Source organism: Scomber scombrus, chromosome 22, assembly GCF_963691925.1.
Source record: "Scomber scombrus chromosome 22, fScoSco1.1, whole genome shotgun sequence".
Taxonomy (NCBI): Eukaryota; Metazoa; Chordata; class Actinopteri; order Scombriformes; family Scombridae; genus Scomber; species Scomber scombrus.
In genome coordinates, this window is record NC_084991.1 from 2623201 (window position 1) to 2648904 (window position 25704).

Sequence of the window (25704 nt, forward strand, 5' to 3'; positions counted from 1 at the left end):
ATTCACACCCTTCCCTGTGAGTGCACATGAGTGGATCATACATATGTGCTTATTAGAGCTGCTGAGTCAGACACTAAAAGAAGTCCTTGACTTTTGGGAAACTTCGCTCCCTAAGGACATTCGACTCTTAAGTTTTGCACCTGGTAAAATCCCATGACATTAAAGATAGTTCCTGAAGGCCTCATTCGGTCACACAGCTTGAACATTTATCAGATCAAAGCATTGCAAGAACTGGCTTTAAAGGTGCAGTGTGTAGAATTTAATGGCATCTAGTAGAACAGACTTTGTAGAAATGGAATATAGTATTCATAAGTATGTTTTAATCAGTGTATAAACACTTGCAAATAAGAATTGTTGTGTTTAAGAAGCGGGTCCTCTTCCATGGAGTTTGCCATGTTTCTACAGTAGCCCAGAAGGGACTCTAGAGAGGGGCTTTCACCCACCGTGGGTTCACCTACAGCAGGTATGTCCAAACCATTCCATAAAGGTCCATGTGGCTGCAGATTTTCATTCCAACCAATCAGAAGAAACGCGAGCCTCGACTCAATTAATCAACTGATCTCAGTTTTCAGACGGCTGATTGGTTGAATCGTGTGCTCTTGATTGGTTAGAAACAAAAACCTGCCGATACATCGCCCTTTATGGAATAGTATGGACCTGCCTGTCCTACACACTTGGGAGGTGGGAGTAGAGGGTTCCAACTTTGTTGCAATCTGCAACCTCACCACTAGATGACACTAAATCTTACAGACTGCACCTTTAAGTTGCTTTAAAATTGAAAAAAGAAGACCTATATGATTTACTGTTTGTTCCAACAGTACACTGAAGAACTGTTACATTTTGTGAAATATGAATGTTTTTTGTAAAATTATTATTATTGCACCATTTCAGTCATAAGATGTTTTATTGATGCTAAGTGGTGCAGAAAGAGTCTTTTGTTTCCAAATTCCTGAATTTCATTGTTGTTGAAGGCAAATATAACATCTATTTATTTATACTAACATATGTTTGCCACTGTTTTCTACTAAACATGACAGCTAACAGTTTCTCTTTCTGTCTTTTTTCTCTCTCCATGTCCATCTGTTGTACACCCGTCACACCTCCTCACCAGGTAAGACATTCGCTTTCATCGTATCTACCTGTTACCCGTTTTTCCCGTTTTCTGTTCAGTTTTCGGAGCAGCGGCTGGTTGTCTGATGTGTTTCTACCCTGGCGCTCAGACCTGGTGCATGCTGGGGGAGAGATTACTGCTTTGTTTGTGATAGCGCTGCTGCTTTATTTTGATTTCTTAAAGTTGAGTCACGTTTGTGTAAGAGTGTGTGGCATTATGCTGCTGCAGCTAAATGTGTGTGTGTGTGTGTGTGTGTGTGTGTGTGTGTGTGTGTGTGTGTGTGTGTGTGTGTGTGTGTGTGTGTGTGTGTGTGTGTGTGTGTGTGTGTGTGTGTGTGTGTGCGTGCGTTTGAAGCTTGCAAACTCAGTCTGTAACTAAAGGGATATTCTTTCCCACTTTATTTATTGCATTAGTCATGAACCAGAGATGCCCCACCACCCTCTGTGACATAATCCATCTCTGTCTGTCGGTCTAAGCCTTCTGAATGTCATGCAGCATCTCTGCTGTCACATCTCAAGGTCCCCCATAACTTTAAATAAACAAGAGCTTTTCTGTATAGGCTGTGTGTGTGTGTGTGTGTGTGTGTGTGTGTGTGTGTGTGTGTGTGTGTGTGTGTGTGTGTGTGTGTGTGTGTCCTCCTTTGATGTCTTTTGATTGTCTCAGATTTGATGGAGTCAGGGGCTGATAGGAGAATGGCTTGATGGACGAAGTGGAGAGATGGATGAGCGGGTGGATGAGCCCTGGCAGTTTGTCTTTTCTTCTCGCTCCTTCCATCACTGGAGCATACACCACTCCTCCTTTTTCCTCTTTATACTTATCTCTCCATCTTTGTTTTTCTTTTTCTGCTTCTTTTCTCCGTGTGTGTGTGTGTGTGTGTGTGTGTGTGTGTGTGCACGCTCATACAGGCCTGTCCATGTGTGCTTGAGGCCATGTATGTATGTGTGTGTGTGTGTGTACAGATATAGTATGTGTGGAGATGGGTAACCATGACAACAGCAGCCTGGAGTAGGAGCACTTGTGGCAGGCGCAGCACATTGCCCTCTCTCTGTTCCTCTTTCTCTCTCTGTGGATGAGGATGCAAAGATTCCATATCTCTCCTCTTCATCCCTCCTTCTTCCTGCTCTCCATACGGATACAACCTTCATACATCATGTGTGCATTCGAATCAAATGCAGTTCAACGTACAGCACACCTCTCAGTACATCTCTGCTCTGGAGTCTTAGTACTGCATTCTGTGTGGCCATGCTGGCATCTTGACAAGAACAGTATATTTAGAAGTGGTGCACACTCAAAGCAAAAAAAGTGGTGTTTGAAGCTCTCGTCGGCTGTATATTTATTAGTTTACAATGCAGAAGAATAACAGGCACAAATGAATAACAGGCTAATGTCTTTTCTCAGCGTGCAGCATCACTTTTCAACCTGCTTTTAATAGATAACAGTGTTTTCCTCATGGTTGGGGGTGGGGGGGCAGGGTGCCACTGTTGCATGATTATAAGAGAAACACTGAATACGTTGCACAGTACAGAAGTCAGTATAGATGTCAAATTCAGCCAGCACAAGATGACATGTAGTCACATTTACACCATCTAGCAGCTGTAGTAATACACTCCAGAACGATCCACGGGAGGATAATAACACTCTCCAAAATCATCACAACCCACTGTTAAAAGATAATGATGTTTTATGATGTGAGAACGCTCTGGTGAAGTTCTGATTAGGTTTAGGGAAAGATCATGTTCATTTGAAACATTGTTCATACTTCTTTAAAGTTACCCAGCCTTTGTCGTCATGGTAACAGCAAACACCACGATGCTAGGGTTTATTAAAAAAAAATGTCCTGACTCGCAATTGGAAGCTGGAAGTGAACTATGTGTGCCTTTTTTCCATCTAACTATGTGACCATCCTCCTCCTAATAAGGCAAAATAAGGTTATCAAGTAACCTCATGCGTCACTTCCCCGGCTCATAATAACTGCAGCTGCTAGATGATGTAAATATAACTACTTTTTTTTTTTTTTCCCGGCCTGAATTTTAAACCATTACTGTCGTCGGATAGACCGGATAGGACAGCACACAGCAGCTTTCCAGAGAGAGTGGGGAAAAAGTAGGCTCGAAATACAGATGTGTCATTACAATAAGATTTCTTTGGCCTATTAGTGTGATTTTATTTTATTAGAGCATTATGTGATTGATGCATAAGAAAAAGAAGTGAGAAATGTAGCACTAAAAGGCTGAACATAACATACATTTATCTCTCTTTTCAACAATAGTCTGAAGTGACAACATTCAGTTCAGCCTTGAGACTGAACATGAGACACATATGTACAATTACTATTTTTATGAATGATGTAGGCCTAATAGTGTACGTGTTGTGAGGGTGGCTTAAGTTGAATGAACCTGCCATTGATGTTTCTGCCCATACTTTCTAAGATCTTAAACTGCTTTTGTATTGCAAGTGATGCGAGACATCATTGTGTCTGTTAGGTGAATCTAGTCCACCTTTTCTTTTACAATGATTATATTTGCTGCTCCTACATGTACTTCCAGCTTGGAAAGAATCACACAATTCTATATAAAAACTCCTACTTGTGTTGTGTTCCAGCACACAAGTGAGCAGCACGGCCACGGCTTCTTTTTTTCCCCAAAATGTCATCAGCATCCTTCAGCCTCTTCCTGAAGCCGCCTACAAACTGACCCAATTTTGCCAATACTCTGCTGCTGCTCTCAATGTCAAGTGTATGTGTGTGAGTGTGTGTATGTACAGTATATGTGTGGCAGTAAGACAGGGAGAGACCAGTGGTTCTTGTTACGCATAGGTTGGTAGAGACAGACAGCTGTAAAAAGGTGTAAACAGCTCCGTCCTGTGTCCCCCTGCACACCTCATGGTCATGGTAAGGCCCGGACACGTCCCCTTTTTTGTTTGGTTCACTGCTTGATATTCATCCACAGTACAACAGCTGCTTTTCCTCCGCAGCTCCACTGGAAGCCGCTGCGGACGTCGGGCTGACGCCGGAGAAATGCTTTCATCTCTGAATCTGCTGTCTGAAGCTTTCATGCCGCGAAATGTTTTTGATAGTTTTTGTCTTCGTCATGTGGTTTTTTTGGTTTTTACGCCTACTGTGGTTGTTTGTATATGACTTCTAACAGCTACCTGTCAGGCATTTTAAGATTCAGGTTATTATATAAACCGTTATTAGATTACACTGAAGTGTTGTGTAATGTGCAACTGTGGCATCCATCAGATTTGAAATATTTCAAGGATGTCCTCTACGACGTATTAAGGGGCCCAAGCGCCTTTTTTTTTTAAACCTCCATTTTTACCAGTTTTTGATGTTATTGATTAAACACAAATATATCTGCAATCTAAGTATAACATCAACTAAAATATTAAAGTTATTAAACCTATTTTGACAGTCTCTAACAGGAGTTTATATTGTGCTTTAGTGGTGCATATTACCCAACTACTTGCTACAGTGTAATACTGGGGGTTCAGGGGCCTCAAAGGGTCAGGCACCCAAAGACCGTTTCTGTATTGCCCAGTTGTTAATCCAGCTTGTTGTAAAAGGTGCATTAAAAAATTAGTAGTCAAATAATCAAGACTGTAGAGGTGATACTTTTGGCAATAGTGGTTCAGCTGCTTCACAAATCAGCAAAAGCAATGGGTATGATAACCCATAATCTGGATATCTAATTAGGAGTTCCTTCGACTTTTTTTATCAAAGAACCGGATATTTTCGAAAGTAGCGGTTCATCTTTTGTACGGATTATTTAACCAGGAGAGTTTCATGCCGATCCAAGTCGTAGAACAGCTTCAACTGTGAGGCACAACTGTCTATGGGAAAAATGAATTGGACTTCTGATTGGCTGTGAGCAAGTCCATACAAATAGTCATATTTTGTAGCTCTGTGTGCAAAAAGGATGGATTGCAGGTATCATTTGACAGGAAACAGGGAGAGAGAGAGAGAGAGAGAGAGAGAGAAAAGGGAATGACTTGAGTTGAACAGAGAACACGATTATGTGGCATGCGCGGTAACTACTGGACTACCAAAGCACTCCAATGGTCGACTTTAATGTGAGTTGAAGCTATTGTAATGTAGCAGTGATTGTTTACTCTCAAACTTGTGAGCAACTTGGGTTAACCATGTGCAACAGGCTGCAGTGATGCTGTTGTCTGATAAGTTATTTATATTCCCAGTATTTCACATTTGAGCCTGTGGCAGTTGAGACAGCACTCTATGATGTTAACCATGTTGTTTACACATTACATCCCAAATATACTCTACAGGAATACAATGAAACAATGTTGATACCTTACAGCAAGAGCAAATATTGGGATTTCAGCAGCCTCAATATAAAAACATTGTTATCAACCTTTTAAAAATTGGTTGAATCCTACTCAGACTGCTCTAAGGGACACTGTGCTTCTATCAGATACGCTCCAAATTACACCCAGCTCTTTCATCAGACTTCAGGGTCTACACATATACACTCAAATAGTTACCCAGAAGGCTTTGATGTCCATTGGACTGTTATATATGTGGAAATGAACCACCTTCAGTCGGTTCTTTCCCCTCCAAAGGTGTCTATCGATGTTCATTCATTTAACAACTACACACAATTTCTTGGAACAAGGCTACCTGTACTGAAAAAGTGTATTTCATGATTAAAAGGACCATATGTGGTCAAGTATAGAAGATGGTGCATGCACTACGAAGGTCAGTGGTGTGAAACTGCCGGGCCGAGCTGGAAGAAGAGCAGTAAAGTCAAAATAAACCCCTGCTGCACCAGAGATGGATACAAACCGACCCGCTGCCAGTGTGGGTTTCATCCTGTAAGTTAATGATGTCATTCATCAAGTCGACACTTCTCAAGTATATACGAGCTCCACTCAGTGTCTCTGCTTCTACATATCTTGCATTCATCTGTATGATTACTTCAGCTGCAGCCTGCATGTGAAGTATTGATAGAAATCTCATTTTGTCCTGAAAATCCGGTATTGCATTCCAGTCACATACATTGACTAAATTATTGATTAACTGACTAACCTTTAAGTCAGTGCAGAGCCTTTTGAAAATTCAAAATATACTCACAGCAACTCTGCACAGTCAAATATTGATTATTGCACTGTCATAGATTTTTTTTAAGGCGTTACCTTCAACATACTTCTAATGCAGCTCATGTTCTAATATCAGCTTGAATACAGGGTTTAAAGTCCTGTAGTCATAACACAAGATTTATATGTTTATTTTGCTCTTTTCAGGTTAATTTAATAGTAAAACACAAAAACTCAACACAGTACAATATAATACAATAAAAATAGCCTACAAATATAGTCCTGTCAATGCCATGACAAGAGCATATAGAGAGCCAAAGTCATGACAACATGTTTGGTTAGTTTCCATTCTACGTGATTCTATAACTCAATGCAATCTCTCATTCAGCATTTCTTTCATTGGTCTTTAAGAAGAATTGAAAGGTGTTCCAGGAGTTTACTTTGCATATTGTCAGACTGCTGAGCTCCACTACAGCAGCTAGAATTTAAACCTTTAAAATAGTTCAGCATTTTCATTGTGTGCCAAAAAAAAAAAAAAACCGCAACCCGCATAAAAAGATGTAAAAAAGCAGCAGCTTGAGTACTTCTGTCAGCATAACTTGATTTTGTCCATATCCATAAAACTTGCTTCTCACGTCTTTAAAAAAAAAAAAAAAAATCTTTGTTGCACAGTAGTCTGTGGTTTGTAAAGACTAACAGCATTCATCTGAACTAGCAGTGACCCCTCCACTCACATACATTTGTTTCCTCTGTCAAACTGTGACGTTTAGCTCGCCAACATGGTTTTCCTACTTCTGGAGCGGAATCCCAAAGCTCCATTTTGAGTTTATGTATAGTCTACAAGCAGAGCTAATTTTAAAATATTTTCTCTCTGTGAGAAACGCACAGTCTCTTTGATTTTAGGTGAATGTGAAGCAGTTAGAATAAAGGCCATTACTTATTCTGTGTACAAAAAAAAGTTCTTCCATACTGTTCTTCAGGCAGAGCTAGCTTGTTGAAGCTAGCTTCGGTTCCCCTCAGTCTTTATTAAAACTAGCACATTTGCTAAGCAACATGAAGCAGTTAGTTATGGTATGCTAACAACTGTTCTTTAACGTTAAAATGAGAACTTGCTAAAAACTTAACTGTTCAATATATTAGTACATAGAGTATTTATTGGAGGATAAACAAAAAAAGAATCATAAAAGATGTCCTTTATGTGATGCTACAGTACATTCAGCAATAGCTAGTGGAAAACAAGCTAACGTTGAAGTAGACACAATTCCAGCTGTCTATATTGTATATATGGAGTTCTGTTAGCTTGTTAGCTAGCTAAATCTAATTCATAATACAATAGCTCTACACTAAGTTATATCCTTACTAAGCTTAGCATATATTCATTTGTCGCTAACGCTATCAGAGAGCTAATTAAGCTCAAAAATAGTCGCAACTACACATCTCACTGTCTTTATCAGCAGTATCAAGGTTGGTTACATGCCACTAAAGCTCTGGAAAGTTCAGGAAAAGCTAGTAAGTAGTAAGTGAGTTCAAATAATTATAACAATTTTCAAAGTCAAGATTGAACTGTCGTGTTCAACTGTGTTCATTTAGAGGTTCTTCATGTTTTTCATCATACCTCAAAGTGATTCTTATATTACTTTCATCCCATTGGTATAAGAAGGGTCTGACGAATCCTTGGAAACACATCAGTAAAAAAATGTATTTATGTACAGACTTCAAGCCCAACTGCATGTTTTTTTATGCAGGCTGATGTGTTTGCCAGCAGCCTGATGGATGTTATGCTGTGCAGGGATGTTGCTCAGGCTGATATTCAGGAGGAGATGTCTGTAACACAGAGGCTACGTGGTTCTGTTAACTCATCCAGCCACGAAGAAGGCGTGATAAGAAGGAGCCAGATAGCAGAGCAATACTGTTCACCATTCACTACCGATGGTGATGGGAGATGGCTCAGAGATTCTGTGCAGAATTCCAAGCATTTAGTTCAAATCTTGACTGGAAAAAAAAGGTGGAAGAGAGATAGAAACAGATATGAGCAGAGACAAAGAGAGATGTGTAGCTGTGCCACATCAGTTTCACACTGACAGCTGACGAGCGAGCACACACACATGTAAAGACAGAGAGACCTGTAAGAACTAAATGTTGTGTTTGAAGGGGAGCCGCAGAGAGGCAGGTGATGCGTGCACTAATCCACTGTGCTATCTGTCTACCTGCCTTTCTGTCTGCCTCCTCCACCTCATCTAGCATCACCACATAGCTGGGAGTGTAAAATATGGGTGGTGAAAGCTCGCTCATCTGAGAGCGGAGCTGCTGTTGTTGGCGAATTCCGCTCAGAGCGATGGATCACCTTTGTGACACCACGTTAGAGAGGAATCTCCGTGCTTCCTCCTACATTGTGTCTTTCTCCGTCTGTCTCTCTCTCTCTCTCTCTCTCTCTCTCTCTCTCTCTTTGATTTGAAATCTATCTCACTCTCTCTAAATTGTGTTCTCTGTGCTGCAAAGCTCAGCTCACTCCATCAGCTTCACCTTCAGTTGACACTGTGAAATATCTTCTTCTCCTCCACCCCCCTCCTGGCTGAACCTCATCTGCTAAGCCAGGAAGACGCTCCAGGTGAATTACTTTAGGATCAAGTTGATGATCACACAAACATACATGCAACAGCTTTTAATAAACGCATGTGAATATGAGTTGTGTTACTGTTATACCATTTACTCTTAGGTACTGTGTGTGTCTTAGGCAGCTGGATAGCTACCTTATTATAAAGCAACAGAAACCGAGTGTAAACGTGAACAGTAAGCATCAGAGACACAGTGAATCATTCATTACATTCTATATATAGATGCTGTAAAGGTACAGTGTAAATACATCATCATGATGGCAGCTTTACCTTTTGAGCCCAAGAGATACAATTTTCATCAAAGTTTGTACCCCTGATCTTAGAAACCATAATGCACCGATATATACACAGTGTAAAAAGGCAGCAGCTGTGGCTCAGTAGGGAAGAGCAGGTCGTCCACCAATTGGAAGATCAGTGGTTTGATTCCCAGCTCCCCCAGTCCACCTGTCGATGTGTCTTTGGGCAAAATCCTTAAACCCAAATTGCTCCTGATGGCTGCACCAAGGGTGTATAAATGTGAGTGAATGTTGATTAATGATGAGTTTCCTCCTGATTAGCAGGTTAGCACCCTGCGAGGTATAGCCCCTGTCATGAGTGTGTGTGAATAGCAGACCTGCCAACATGTACGCATTTTGACCTCCTAGTACGCTTGTACGATTCCATGTTCTAAAGTACGCATATTGTTTGATCTCGCATTTCGCCAGTTTCAGTCAAGTTGTCACCAGGTTGTCACTGAAGATCTGCGCGTAAGCGGAGTGCTTTTGGCCAATCGGAGCCCATGAGTCAATTTCCAAATATCAATAAATTGTTACAATGATATTGGATGCAAACAGACCATAACTGCATCTAAATTACTGAGTTAAATTATCACAGCTCTCCACCGCTGTGTGTGTGTCTGCTGCACGGAGGAGATGAGCAGCTAACGTTAGCCTCTGCTGCTATTTGCGGTCATCGCGCTGCTCTCCTCTGAGAGTCTGTTCACGGCAGACTATTCTGCCTCGCTGTTCTGTATAAAAGGTCCGGACACTGATGTTGTACTCATAAACTTTTTTCAAGGTTGGCAGGTCTGGAATAGGTGAATGCGACAAGTAGTGTAAAAGCCCTTTGAGGGGTCAAAAAAATCAGCAGAAACAACCCTTTACAAAGACGGCCTAGTTTCGGCCTTCATCGGATGACCCTATTGACCCAGATGAAGGCCATTGAAATTTGTTGGTCTAACAATAAAGTTTTTCTGTATACTACAAATGTTGCTGGAGCTTTGACCTTCTCCGTGCACAAGTAGGTGAAGTTGAGCCTGAAACTTCTATTTTTGTCAGCAACCAAACAGCTTCAGTTGAATAATCAGCTCCTTGTGAACTGCAGTAAGGAGATCCAGGTTAGCATGTAGCCCAGGAAAAGCAAGGCAGTATTTGCTAATAGAGACACAGACATGTGGCGTAACATACATGTAAATGACAGTATATCAAATAATGAGACACTTGAATTGATAAGTGTATATGGAACTTGTTACATGCTGCTGTATCCTGCATGAATGCTGTCATCATCTCGCTGCCCCCGGCAACACCATCCTCGCCATGAAAACCGCCACCTTAATCTCCCTCTCAGTGTGTGATTGAGGTCAGCACACACATACTGCGTACTGTGGAGGTAATCATTTCCTTTCCCTTCCCCATGTTCATTATCTCATCCCTCTCTCCTCTCGTCCGCCGGTTAGTCCCTGCAACCCGGGCCAATACTTCATCGCCTCAATTAAACAGAGGTTTAATGAAGACGTCCCGCCAATATGATTACATAATTAGCTCCGCGTTACCAAAGTGGAAAAAGTGACTAAACTGGCTGATACACAGATGGAGGGGAAACAGAGGGAACAAGAGTTTTATGTAGGTTAGAGAAAAAGTAAAGTTTGATTTTCCTGCTGACGCCTCCAGAAAAAGCCTGCAGCACCGGCTGTATGGAAACACATCAACGTCGCCATTTGTCAGCTGTTCCAAAAAATTCTCGAGGATGTTCGATGCTGTCACATTTCTGCTCCCTGCCCCGAATGAAATGATGGTATACGTTGTAATGGTAGGACAGGAGAGAGCAGCTGTCGTCAGAGTGATGATTTGAGATAATTGACGGTTAGAGATTACAGTAATAAGACCGAGCTGCTGTCATGTAAGTCCTCCCTCGATCTTATAAAGGACATGTGTCAGCCTATTAAGTCATTTTCAGTTGCTTCCATTTCTGAACTAAATGATTGGTTTGATTTTCAAACAAATACAAGCAAGGTGTTAATTTGATACTGTACAAGATAATTACCTGCAAAATAGTGCAATGGAGCATTTTCTAACATGAAAATATGTTTTCTGAATATAGATACTCTATCACCGTGAACATACTTATCAGGACCTGCTGTATGTCAAAGTTGTATTCAAATCCTGCCTGCAAGCACAGACGCATTTGAAAACTGTTTCTTTGTTGGTGTTTGGAATTGAAAAAGTAATTCTATGCTTTGATGAAGGGTCCGCACATACTTTATATTACATTTACACACTAAGCACTGTCTCATCATCACCCTGGTCTAGGGTATCTGAAGCTGGAATAATGGTTAGGTTAGGTTATGGTATGTTAGGTTAAGTTATGGTTTGGTTATGGTATATTAGGGCATGATATGGTAGGTAAGGTGTTAAGTTATGGTTTGATACAGTACATGTTGCTATAGTATAGGTTTGGATAAGTTAGGGTTAGGTCAGGTTCATCAATTATTTGTATCAGTGATCAACTGAGCTGCTTTCAACCTTCATCGTCTTACTGGAGGATGTGAAAGACCAGCTGTAAAAGGCAGCAGGATGATAGACAGACTTTGTCATTTGGCTTGACGTTTCTGTGTGTGTGTGTGTGTGCGTGTGCATGCATGTGTGCTTGTTTCTCAGAGTGTGTGACCTTACATATGGGTGATTTGCGTGTGGCTCAGAGGTAGGTGAAGCACTGAGATGATATGTCAGGCTGGAGGACACATGCTGCCCCTCCATACTGCCATATCTAACCATGTGTCATTTTACATTACTGTGCTACAGTGTTGCGGCCATGCCCCTGTCTGTATGTCTGTGTGTGTGTGTGTGTGTCTCTGTGTGTGTTTGTGTGTTTATGTTCAAAGGGCAGTTAGATGACTTGTGACTCATTGTGCATCGTGCGACACAGCCGAGGGAGACCTTGCAGAGTGCCGAGCGATGGCCATCTCTGACGTAAAGAGTGTGTGCTGTGGTGAAAAGCAGCACATCCACAGTGACGCTGAGCTTTTCACTCATGTAAAAAATAATTTCCCCAAAGCCCCACCCCCCCACCCCCACCCCCACCCCTCGGCAGGCATGTATAAACCTTTCACAAATACCAGCGAGTTTATTCTACTTCTCATTCAAGCCGCAGCACTCGTCAGCGCACATGTTAGCATTAATGTAACGGAGGTGATGCACATTGTGTGTGTTCAGATGAGATTATTTCACCCCTTTTTTTTGGTCAGATGCCTGTATCTGCAGGTCAGTCTGACCACAAAATACACAATTCCTCCAAAATGTCAACTTTTCAGAAGCTAAAAGAAACTGTTTTTTTTTTTTACTTTGCAAGGATTTTGTTGGCCTAAGGTAGATTTCACATAAAACATTGTTATCCTGAAAATATGTAAGAGTGCTGGTATGAATTCTACTTCTATAGAGGCAGTATTACTTCCACAATGCTCAAGAAAAAAAGGCAAAACAGTGATGTTCAGGGTTCAAACAGGTGACAAATTAAAGGAAAAACCTGAATAATGAATATAGAAACATGACAAATGCAGAGACTTCAATACAAGTCACAAGAACTGGGTACTGGTACCGGAAACAAATTGATACCAAGTAGAATTGAAATGTCTCCCATCAAACGATACCTGCAATCGATCCTTTTTGCACCCAGAGCTAGAAAATATAAATTTGTATGGACTTGCTCACAGCCAATCAATACAAGCGTTCTTCGATTTAATGCGACATTGGTCCACTGCCACATCAGCTACAACCCGTCTGTGGTGGTGAAGTCATGGTGAATTTGAGTTAGTGCGCTTAACAGTTCAGCAGCCAAGATGCCACCTAAACTCTCTAAAGTGTGTCTACACTACACAGCTGTTACACCAGATAAAAGACAGAGCACTAAATGTGTGATGGGTATCTAATAAAGTACTCAGTTGGTATCAGTATCACTTTAAGGGTACTTGGATTGGTACTGGTATCGCCATTTTTTTAAACGATACCCAGACCTACAAAGTCACAAGAGTTCATCAATGGTTTGATGAATGTTTCATCCATTCAGTCCAGTCAGTAGGGTTCAAAAACATCAGCAGCGTCTATGACATGAACCATTGAGGCTCTTGGTGGAACCCTTAAGTCATTGCTTGTTAAAGTGGAACAAAGAAAAGCTCTGAATCTTCCTTTTGCCAGATTACATCAGAAACAGTTAATTAACCTCAATTTTATAAGTCTGTTGTCTTTTTAAAAGTGCTCGCTGCAAGCCAGTGTCTATACTCATCAAATGATAGTCAGAGAGAAGACATTTAACTGTGCAACACCACTCTGTGGACCATGTTGACTGTTAGTTGTCTCGACTGGAAACGTTCATTGTGTCACATTTATTTTAGGAGACGAATATCATAAATCAGTAATTGAGAACGATCAGGTTCACAGTTCTGAATCAGAACTTGCACTATTCGGGCCATGAGGTCATGAAAAATATGTTATAAAAGTCAATAAGCTGTTGCATCAGTGTGTCAGATACATATTTAATCAACAATTCACACGTTGTGCTGCTCATCTTGTTTTCAGGTTATAGCTCCAGGCTTTGATTATTTATATTTTATTTATAAGGCTGACACTAAAATGTGTTTCTGCTTTCTGATTCATCGAGAGGTGATTACAGATCTAGATCTTTGACTCTCACTTATGTCTAAATGTAGCTGGTTGTATACGTGAAAAACTAAATGGAAATTGATTGGATAAGGGACTGGAGAGGATTCAGATTGGATAAACAAATGTGATACTGAATGAGATAAAATGCTATTGAACCTCGTATAGCCAGCAGCACATGTGTAGAGTCAGAGCTTTAGTGGGTGTTGAACACAGTCAAAAATGATTGTTTTTATCTTTGATCCTTTTTAAATGTGCTGTATGTATTCCTGAAGGCAGCTTTATTGGATTGTGGTGTAAACCTAATGTTTCTCTCTGTTGAAAACCTCTTCAGTCAAATTAGTAATGCTTGAAGCTTTGCAGCCTACTGTGAGCAACAATCATGATCACAGTGTGAGATCAGTGGTCACATGGTCAACACTTCTTCCTGACTTTCACCATTTCTATGAATACCAAAGAACATGAAGTTAAGAAACCCTTCTGATTGAGCCACAGCAGCACAGATACTCTGGAATATACTACAATACAAAATATCAAGTTTAAAAATACTTGCTTAAACTTGAATCTTGACTTACTGATTTTGATATACTGTCAAAGTGTACTCAAGGAACCTTTTGACGATATGCTATATTGCACATTTCTCAAAGAACTTAAGTATGCTACAAACACAACAGGCTAGCAAAGCTCTGTAAAGGGGACCACATTTCTGCACATGCTCAGTGGGTATCTCCTTTACAAGGACCTGCTGGCTAGAGACTGAACATGTTATCGGAATCATTAATCGACCGCAGTCTTTGTGGTGAAAGAACATGTCGGCCGGTTCGGCGGTGATGTGTTTTTAATAGTTTTGGACAACAAAGGTTTACAGCAAAGAGGAATAAGATATATCATACTTTGGATACACACACAAGACTCATGAATAGATTAGATGTGTTGACTATAGGAACAGTATTGAAAATTAGCAGACTTATCCTTTCAGTTTTGGTAAATGTTTGCAAGCAACAGCATTTAAAGCAAAGTATTTTTATTATTACAATGGATCTAATGACTATGGAATGAGGAAGCAGTTGCATTTAGTATGCACAACACCGTATATATATACCGTAAAACTATTAAAGACTGGTTTATTTGAATGTATAATGCACAGCAGTAACAGGTCATCAGTAGCCTATTTCCATTAAAGGCCAACACAGTTGGAACGCACTGCATGCTTGACACTGCTGTTTATAGGACGTTATAGTTCATAAGTGTGGATGCTCACTTCATTATCTTTATAGTTATAGTTATCGCTCTTAATGTGGACGGCCCTGTACAGACCTATAACCAAATCCAGTTCCAGATTTTACTGTTGTATAGGACCCACCAGTGTATAGGATGCACCTCATTTTTAAATGGAAAAAAATGGTAACATATTTCCCTGTTTTTACAGTAGTTATCACCTTTCCTTAAAGCTCAGGATCATTTTAGCATCTTTCAGATCATTACTTTGGCATTCTGGCTGCATCTTCGCCGTTTTCGGTTCACTTTGACTGCTTTTATCAGCTTATTCTAGCGCAGCTTTTTTTTCTGCTGTATCTGCTCAGCATCAAACAGCAGATACAGTTGGAGACGAGCTGGTGAACACAGTGGAACATTTAGCAGCTAAAGAGTCAGATATTCCCCTCAGGAGTTGGTGGAAACCAAAACAGAGATAAAAGGGGAGTAACGGAAGTATGTCGATGATGTGTTGCACTTCCTTAATAAACGGTTGTTTTTAAGTTGCTTCATATTCTGATGTGGGCTTCGAGTTTCATGAAGGTGTGGAAGTGGAAAGCAGGCGATTAACAGAAGTTAACCTGTAAAAGATCCACCATCCTCTGCACAAACATAGAATATGTGTTTATTTCACACCATAATCACCACTAACTATGCACTGTGGACCAGTATAATCAGAAACACACACACCGGCTGGTATTTGAGCATTTAGTGCTAGTTTACCATCATAAAGCTAGAGTCCTCAGTGTGTCTAAACACCATTCCGAAATCTGAAACATTCAATTGACCCAGGACACTAATTAAATATCTGTAATATGGAAATAGAAGTGGCCCCAGCAGCGTTCTCACTGGGAGAAATCAGAGAACATCGTGCGCATTACTAATCTGAGAAGCCAGAAAAAAAGTTTTTATTTAAATGTTCTCAAAGTTTTGACAGAAATAACTGCAACCCAGACTTGTTTTTAACTCATTCTTCTAACCTCGTCTGAAAAAAGTAGAGCAGCAGGGGTGGCCTGGTGATTAAAAGCCCCGAGGCATCCACACAGTATATTTGTCTCTCAGAGGGGAATTTGTGCAGGAAATACAGTTATTTACACAGTGTGTAATGTGGTAAAAAATGCTCTAAATTGCTGAGACTAGTCAGCGCCACTCTGCTTTAAACAGCCATGTAAGATTAATGGCTTCATTTGATCGCGATGGCAGGCATTCCCTTTTTTTTTTTTTGGGGGGGGGGGGGGGGGGAGTTGCACAGTAATGTCTTAATTTGTGGCTGGTTGAGGTGGGAGGTGTTTGGGATTCCTCGGCGGACTCAGACGTGTCATGTGCAGATGAATTTGTGGTTCAGATCCTCCCTCTCTGGGTAGCAGGCGGGTTTAAAAATACTGCTGCCTCTGCTCCGACGCAAACCTCCCAGGATGCTACTGGAGAGCAGGGGCTGAAGTGTGTGTGTGTGTGTGTATGTGTGTGTGTGTGAGTGAGAGAGTTTTGCTGGGAAACACACATACACAAACACAGAAATAAAGTGCACCCATTAAAAGTGTAGAGGAGGAGAAAAGAGGGAGGAGATGAAGAGGAGCTCATTTAAAAGTATAAAAGGGAGCAAATTGAGGAAAGTGCTCTCTTTAAGGCATCTATGACTAATACTAAACGCAGCTTTATGCTAAAATGACAACAACTAGTGGCTCAGTGTGGATTGTAATACCATCGTCAACTGGATCTGACAAACCTGATCAATCGACCACAATCCACTGTACAGAATGCAGACTGAATATACAGTATCTCAGTGGCAGAGAGAGACAGGCCTTACATTAAGAAGGCCTTTATTAGTCATTTCTGCCATTTTGACCTAATTTCAGTCAATGCAGACTTAAAAATCCATCTTTACCTTCTGTCTTGATAAATTAGCAATTACACGCCAACTCCATCAGTACAAGGGTGATGTCATACTCGATTAGCTGCTCTGAGTTTCTCTTTTTAACACAATGACTGTCCTCATTCACTATTCTCTTCCACCTTGCTGTTTTGTGCCTGTTGTTAATCTGCTATCAATAAGAATGTTTTTACATAAAAAGCCTTCTAGCCTTCACTTTCCTGTTAGACTTTATATCAGGGGTGTCAAACATAAGGCCCACACGCCAGAACCGGCCTACCAAGCGGTCCAATTCTGCTCACTGGATACATTTGCAAAGTATGAAAATTGTAGTTTCACTGCTGTTCTCACTTATTTTCACTCACTAGAACCGACTAGAATCTTCTTGCTGATAGATAAAGGGAGCTGTACTCACTGTTTTTATATTCAGATGTGTTTTTAATAGTTTTTGGATAACAGTAGAGCTTTCTGGTACAGACAAATAAGATATATTAGGCTTTGGAGACACTTGTTGATTAGTAGTAGAATGAGTTCATTGTTAGTTTTCAAGACAGGAAAAAATATAGAAAATCAGCAGCCAAGTCTATTAATAGTGAAAGAGGAAATGTAGCAAATTGGACTAATAATAATAATGATAATAATGAGTGAATGAAAACAGTACGTGTTTTAAAATAAGAAACTTTTGACGTGACATTGTACTGAATTGACCATGTAAGCCATTATAGTGCATATTTTCATTATTTATTCAAGGATTAAGGATTTTTTTTACTTGTCATTCAGCCATGTATGTACATGAAAGAGTGGAATGCTGGCCTTCATATGATCATTTGCAGCACTTATATCACTTCCAAATGAGCTTAAAGCACATCTGTCTGATTCTGTTTATAGCCGTTTATCACTAGTGTGTCTCAAAGGATTATGGGACACCGGGTGTTTTTTGCTGGCAGAGAATAAAAAGCTGTCAACTCAAGTCCACCACTGCACTCCCATCACACACTCCTCACTGCAACATATATTCAGTGTTAGGCTGGTCACAATGTCATTATTGACATTATCATGTCTATATATGGATTCATAATATGATACATGGACATGACCTTTGACCTCAGTATTGCCACACTTCACATTAGCAGCTAAGAGGCTATTCATGTCACATTGGTTAAACAACCTGAGTGGAGACTGTAGAAGAATTAAAGGTAAATAACTCTGTCCTCAACCATAATGACAGTCTGTGTTTTTACTGAAGTGTAGCCCCCACTCTCCAATTCCACCCCCCCTTACATTATTATACTATTATATTATCATCATATCAGTGGTATAAAATGATTTTCAAATGACAATAATATTGTTTATCGCGATTATTTCTGAGACAATATATCGTCCATTAAAAGTAGTAGACAAGGTCTACCTAGTTCACCCTTTTTAATCATGACAGTGTACTTAAGCCATTAAGGCTGTGTTCACTTCCAAAACCCCACCTCACTTTACATTCAGATTCAGATTACCTTATTTATCCCAGAGGGCAATTCAGCTCCACAATCTCCCTGACCTTACACAAAAGGTCTGGTAGACTTTCACCCCAGCATCCACCTGTCAGCTCAGTGGTAGATCCCACTTCAGCATCAGTTGGTATCATCACCCAAAAAAAAAGTTTCACAGGACTCTGTTTCCTGACCCGCCACAGCTATGATTAATGTTTTGTTATGTTAAGGTCGTGAAAGGAAGGTCATGGTTAACAGAAACCAACACTGACTGTGGGTATAAACAAACAGTGGTCTGTTATGTAAAACACACACACACACACACTTTGCTCATCCATCCATCCTCCCTGTGAGGTACTGTGTCTGTATAATAATGTCATGCTAATTCTGCCTTTGTTCCTGACAGACTACAATCATAACTCACACAGTCGCTGCAGGTCCTTGTCAGTTAATTCGTCAGGTCATATTCACCCACTCTAACACGCGACCGTCTCCTCGGTTGACACTTTGTGCAACAGAACACATTATGTCTCTTTCATGTCATGGAATTTCATGCATGAATTAAGTCTCCTGAAATCACTTTTTGCACAAAATGCGAAAATGCTCATCAGACATCAGGACGGTGCATTTGGCATGAGATGCGTTTTTATGGCATGAAATGCTCACGGAGTGTCACGCAGACCCATTTCGTGCAGGAAATTGCCTTTCTGTCAAAAAAAAAAAAAAAATGCTCACCAGGAGTCATGAGCAAGGAAATCAGGAAAAGGAATTTTGTCTAAAGTGTTGTAAATAAATATATAGTAATGAGATTGTAATGTTATTCTATTGACTTCAAATATACTGTCTTCATAACAGGAGAGGAAATGCATTTCATGGCAGGGAAAGTGACTCTTTGTACCCCAGGTGCATTTTTGGGCTCTGAATGCATTTCATGGCAGAAAGGATTGTTTATGACTTTTAATAAATCTTTTGCTTTTACCAGAATTCACCTCATAGTTTCACAGCTGCAACATAACACATCTATCCACACACATATTAAATTTGATGAAATACACATGAATGAATTACAAGCCATCAGCAGCACCGTGTTCTGCCTGGAGCATCACCAGCATCACACAGATGGATGAGCTGATTTATTATCAGACTTAACTTTGCAGACATGTAGTTCTCTTCCTTCACCTCTCCTCTCCCCCCTGTGGAGCTGCCAAATTGCTGCTCTCGGACCAGCTCGCATCATCCCCGGGAAAGCATCAAAATGCAGTCATGGGTCCTGTTGTACACACAACAAGCAGATTCTGCCTTTGTTGCCAAGCAACACAAAATAAGTGTCAGAGGTTGTTGTTGGTCTATCACATAGCTGTAAAAGATCTGTGTAGCTACAGTCACCTGGTTGGCTGCTCATTAGCTATCATCAGCTAAGACACATATACTCTAGGATATGATGTAAGAGCTGCTTGACATGGCCAGATTAATCTGAGCTGCTTGGCCCTTATTAACCCTCTTTATCCACCCACTCTCTGTCAGCGCTATAATACCTGGCAGGGGTTGTCACAAGGGGTGTGCAAATGGAGCTTTGTCAAGTCTGAGAAAGTAACCTGGCCTTATTGATTTCATCAGCCTGAGCTTGTAGATTACACATTTTCTAACAGAAAGCCTGTGTTCTAAACCAGAGCCACGTGCTGTGGAAGTCAGATAAAGATGTGTAACAGGCAGGATCTAGCAACAGGTGCTTTGAGGTTGCATTTTGGGAAATGTAGGATCCAGTGTTTTAAAGGTTGACTAACTACTAAATCACTGCCTTACATCTCAAACCCAACATACAGGACTTTTTTTTAAAGGTCAAGTATTAGCTGAGTTAAAGTCTCCCTGTAGCAAATGTCAGAACGTGAGAGAATAGTTGGTTGTGTGCATGTGAGTGAGGAGCTGAGAAATGCTGGAAAACTGAAAAAGTTCAAAACTCTATGTGCCTGAGGAGAGGATACAATACATGGGTCTGGTATATCCATAAAGGAAGCTGGATTATATAGATTTTATTGGTGGAGAAAGCAGAGACAGGGACTTTCACATGAGTCCATCTCATTTGTTGAGAATGCAACATTCCGACCTTTTTCTCACAGTGCCCCAGAGTAAAATATGCTAATATGATAGCTGACATTTAGATTTCAATATAATAGGTGCAGATAGGTGCTGACAGGAATTATGGTCACATTTGGATAATGATGCAGCATGTGATTTCTATCTAATGTTCAGTGTCAGTGCAGGTGGAAAGCAAAGGGGGGTGGAGGTCATCATGGTGGATGCAGCAGGTACAGCTCATGACCAGAGCTCAAGCAATTCGAAGTCGAAGCTCCGGCAACACTAGAACAACTTTGACGCGTTTCAGCTTGTGGCCTTCATCAGGGTCATAAAACACAGTACAAGCAGTATTTAAATATGGTAATAAAACAGCAGAAAACAATTATCATCCAGATACAGTATGTATCAGCCAAAGGGGTAATCTACCAAGATAGACTGGGTATATGGTAATGTGACTTCAGGCCAGTCATCATCCTAGACAGGCAGGGAGACAAAGGGAAGCTTTTTGGGCTCTTCTCCATGCACCTTGGAAGCAGTTGTAATTGTGCCAGAAACCTCTACCTCTACCATTCATTCCCCAAACCTAACCAAATGGTGTCCATGACTATAAATTAGTCATACTAGTCATTAGAGCCCGACCGATATATCGGTCAACCAATATTATCAGCTGATATTGGGCTATCGCAGACATATCGGTATTGGTGTTTATTCCCTCCAACATGATATATTTTTTAAAGATATATAGGCAGCATGTTATGTTGTTCATACCTGCACCTTGAAACTAGCTACCATTGCGGTTTGTAGACATGCATTTCAGTTTTCAGGGTCTTGCATCCACCCAATTTCTCAGAGACACTGAGTAAAAGCACCTTATGCTCAGATAAGTGTTTGGTAATAATAATAATCTTTGGTAATATTGGAGCTTGTTGGCTGAGGATTCTTTATTCATCTATCCACCATTGATGGTTCCAATGATAAAGCTGTGTTATTGGCATTATCATCAGGGTTCCTCCATAAAACTGGTTCCCATATCAACTGGAAGCATAATATATTTCATCATCCATATCTAGCAGGAGTACACTCACTGCTGCCCTCCACACATGAATGCTGAAGGGTAATTTCCCTGCACAAAACAGCTTTCGGCCCATTTTTCTTTCTCAAAGCCAGGTTTTAATATCCTCCTTCTTCCCCAACAGGCAAATTAATTCTTTTTAATATCCTTTGTTCTCATTTGCTGCAGCCATACATTTCAGCAGCTGGTAATCATCACTGTTGGGAGAAAACCAATGAGACTCCAGTTTTGAGGGATTTGTCTGGTTAATTCAGTTGTGTGTTTTTAACGAACTTCCTCAAAATCATTTGGGATGTAATGGGACACATTTAAAGGTGGAGTCTGAAAATAAAGATGCTTTTACATCCTGACCGAAATATATAATGTATGTGCAGCTATATGCCACAACAGGCTTTAGGGAAATGGAAGATCATCATACAACTGTTTTTTTTAATCAACAAAATAAGCTGTCCATTGCATTTGAATAAAGTATAAGAATAATTCAAGAATTGACTCAAGGTCTACTCATAGATATTGTTCGGTCTGATGGAAAATCACTAAATTGGAACTAGTTACAGTCTGTATTAGTTATGCCAAGAACTGAGAGATTATTTATTGGATGTGTTTGGAAATGTTCCATATTTAGGGTCAAGCATGGGCCCTAAAGGCAGCACTATCATATTGGCAGATTGATCTGTGGTGTTTTTGGGAATGCAGGAGTCACTGATATCAGTGTCTCTGTAACCCACAGATGGGTAACTGTGTTTCCTTGGTTGTAGAATAATGAACCAATAGGGTAATTCCATATTCTGTACATGCATTGAGTATGACCATTTATGGGCACAGCGTATTTGATGCACTATCTGTGAAGGTTTAACGACTATCCACAGAGGACAGTGTCTTCAGAGTCATGGTGGCATCATGCTTTAGAAGGTGTGTTGATAAGACTTTGACTCTCCTTCAAGCTTCAATAAACATTGTCATAGTAAGACATCCTAGACTTTTGAGCACTTCCTCCACTGATGAAGTTAACCATTGACAAACTAATTCTCCATAACAGGATGAAAAACAAGTTTAACTGGCTGACTTGATGTTTCTACATGGAGGCATGACAGAAAAAGGTTTGGGAACCACTGCTCTGTGAATGTATAGATTGTGAGGCAGGAGCTGTTTATTTTTCTACCACAGGTTGCTGCTCATTCAGTTGCCAGCTAACAGGTGAGGAGTGCATTGTTATAAAGAGCAAACATGGCCAACTGACTGTTCCTGGATAAATAGAGCTTTAAACACTCCTCCATTACTGAAACACAATGAGACTCAGAGCCTCATATAACATATAAGTTAACTAACTTCTGAGACATGACTCATATAAATAAATAGAACTTTCTTGTCACGTACGTATCTTCTCGAGGTTTTGATTGGTTTCTGTTTATTAAGAGGTATGTTTTTGTCAGGTTGCCTTTAAAATTGGAGTTGCTTCTTGATTTCCTCACATTACTGCACCCATAATAAACAGCTTAAAAAAATCAAAAAAAACATCCATGAGGCAAGGCGCCTGCTGATTACGGGTATCACTCAACCTGAAAAAGTGAATTTAGCACCTCAGTACTCTCAGTGCACTTCAGACCTCATAAAGGCCAATATAGTAAATAAGCTGAATGCACTGGAGATGCTTTGTTAAAAAGTCTGGTTAAACCATTTTGCACGCAGCTGACTTGAGCTGCCTCCTCTCTCCTCCAGACATTCCCTCACACATCGATAAGCATAGAGGACGTTTCACCTGTTGGCCGGGGAACATGAATTAAACGTGACAGCCCTGAAATACAGTTAATGTGTGTGAAGAGCATGGCAAAATGGCTATCCTCCACACACACACACACACACACATACACACACAGGCAGACAGGTGGAGTGAATGCCTTCCTCCTCTCTCCTCGCTCCACCTCTCTGCTGTCAGTGTGGTCCGAAGCTCAGAGCTGCAGGTGCTCCAGGCAGCTTCCAGGAGGAAATGTGTGAAAATATGAGTTCATATGAGGTTATTCAGACTGAAGATGAAGAAAATGTTCTCCTCACTATATCTGCATGAATTTGAGTGCTGTGCCGTTTGTGTAGTCTGTTTGCTTCACAGTCGTACAGATATAAATTATAGCTATAGATAGGAAAGTACTCCTCTGTGTATGACTGACCAGAAACTCCACTTTCCTCTATTATCTTCCTCCAGACCTTTCTTCTTGTCCTGGTATGTTCATTGTAGTCATGTCTTGGGGAATGTTTAAAATTTCACTTGAACATGAGTCAGTTTGCATCACCCAGAGTGAATTTCATCTGATTGCATTTACTCACATCTATGAATTGACTTAATATGCTTTTCAGTCCCTCCATGAAATTTGTGGTTTTACAATTTTAATGATTAACACAAATTCAAGAAATCTCCACAAGATGTGCAAAAGCTTGCAATTTTGCACACTTTTTTTTGCACGAAATGGCCAAATTCAGTCTTCGGACAGCTGATTGGTCGAATCGTGTGCTCTTGAGGACATGTCGTGCGTTTGGACATGTCTGATCTAAAGCAATGGTTCCCAGCCTGGGGTTCTGGACCCCTACAAGGGGTCGTTGGATTGAACTAAGGGGTTGTGAGGTGATAAGACAGGATAGGACAACAAAACGCTTTCCTTTACTTCTTTTCTTTATGTGTTATGAGTTATTATATTTTATCTCCTTAAGCCTCTGAAGGTTATTATAATATAACACAATCATTCATCCTCGGTTTGCCCAGAGAATGCAGTGTGGGACAGGGGGTTACAAACTGAAAGGTTTGGGAATCACTGATCTAAAGGATGAGACACTAAAGGAAAGAAGATATTTAATTGACTTACATCGTTTCACTTTTTATTAAGCAAACATGTCAACCATGCTCTGCTCCCAGCCTCTCAAATGTCAGAATATGTTGCTTTCCTCTGTTTTATATCATAAGTAAACCAAATATCTCTAGGTTTGCGGCTGTTGGTCACACAAAACAAGACATTTAAAGATGTCACTTTGGACTTGGAAACTGTGATATGCAGTTAATATTTCAGTACTTTATAAATCATTGCAAAGAAAGATGTACTGATGAAAAATTAGTTCTAGTCCCGAGATGAATCAAACACTTGCTGGGCTGTTTGCTTTTAATTTTAAGCTTTAAAAAAAACCCATCTGCTTGAGAAAATTCTTCTTGTATAATAAATTGAAGTTGATGCGTGTATTTTTAGATCTGTAATACATCTTTTATTGTATATTTAATATGTTTGTGCATATTTATGCCTGTATTAGAGACAGTAGAGTTCACTTCATGGTCGTGATCTTAACGTCCTGCAAGGCTCACAAAGCTGAAGTCGTTCCTCGACCCCATTTAATAGCTCCATTAGCTGCATCTTGCAAGAGCTTCTCTTTGCTCCACTCGCAGGGCTGCGACGCAAAGTATGTTTGCGCGTTGTTGTGTATGCGAGGATTCCCTCGTGCCATATCTGTCACCCACACACAAACACACATGTCCTCTCCTCATGTACGTTCCAAGACAAGGATCTCAGCTAATGTGTTTTCATTCTGGATGTCCCTTCTATCTGCCATCTCCTCCCGCTGCTGCCGAGCGCTGGCTGTGGCTTTTTCTAAATGCACCGTATTTGCTCCATCCACAGCGGCACTGTAGCCCTAAGTGCCTGGTATTCTTTCAAAGGCCCCGAAATCATTACATTAAGCCAACTTCTGAGCCCCCGAGTGCAACTTTCATTGACCGAACAGCTTCTCAAGAGCTTGCCTTTTACCGCTCTCTTGAAGAAATGGAAGTAGAAAAACAGCATTACTTGTCCTGAATATCAGACTATTTTAGTCGCCGAACAGTACGGCATATATCCCTCCCCCAGCACACTTTGTCTTTACCTACTCTTATTTTTTATTTCCTAAAGTGAATCGGCAATGCTTTTCAAAAGTCTGGATAGCCTGCATGAAGATGATGAAGGCACACTGTTGGAGAAACACACTATTTCTTTTCATTAGGTTACATGTCGGCTGAGAAGCTGTCCTCAAATTTTCTTTATTTTAGATGCAGATGATAAGAAAAGAGAGGAGAAAACAGCCTCACATCAAAGATACAGCAGTGAGTACCGAAGTTTAACCTTGTAGGTAGAGACAAAGGCTTGGCTCCACTCACTGACCCATCCATCACTATACAAACCTTTTCTTTAGCCGACTTAGATTCATTTAGCATTGACGAGGGACATGGCGAACACCCCAAATATTCTACCA

The 25704-nt window shown here is 40.5% G+C and overlaps 1 protein-coding gene across 3 annotated transcripts in view; it reads left to right on the forward strand.

Moving 5' to 3' along the window:
• Positions 1-25704, forward strand: part of LOC134004233 (pleckstrin homology domain-containing family A member 5-like) — a 238712-nt gene that overhangs the window by 108472 nt on the left and 104536 nt on the right. Inside the window, exon 4 of one of the 3 annotated variants that reach the window (XM_062443437.1) lies at positions 1112-1236. The exons of the other annotated variants lie outside the window; for them this stretch is intronic. Coding sequence (XP_062299421.1) covers positions 1112-1115 — 4 coding nt within the window. The 3' untranslated portion in view covers positions 1116-1236. Of the gene's footprint in view, positions 1-1111; positions 1237-25704 lie in introns of those variants that run through there. 3 annotated transcript variants of the gene reach the window in all.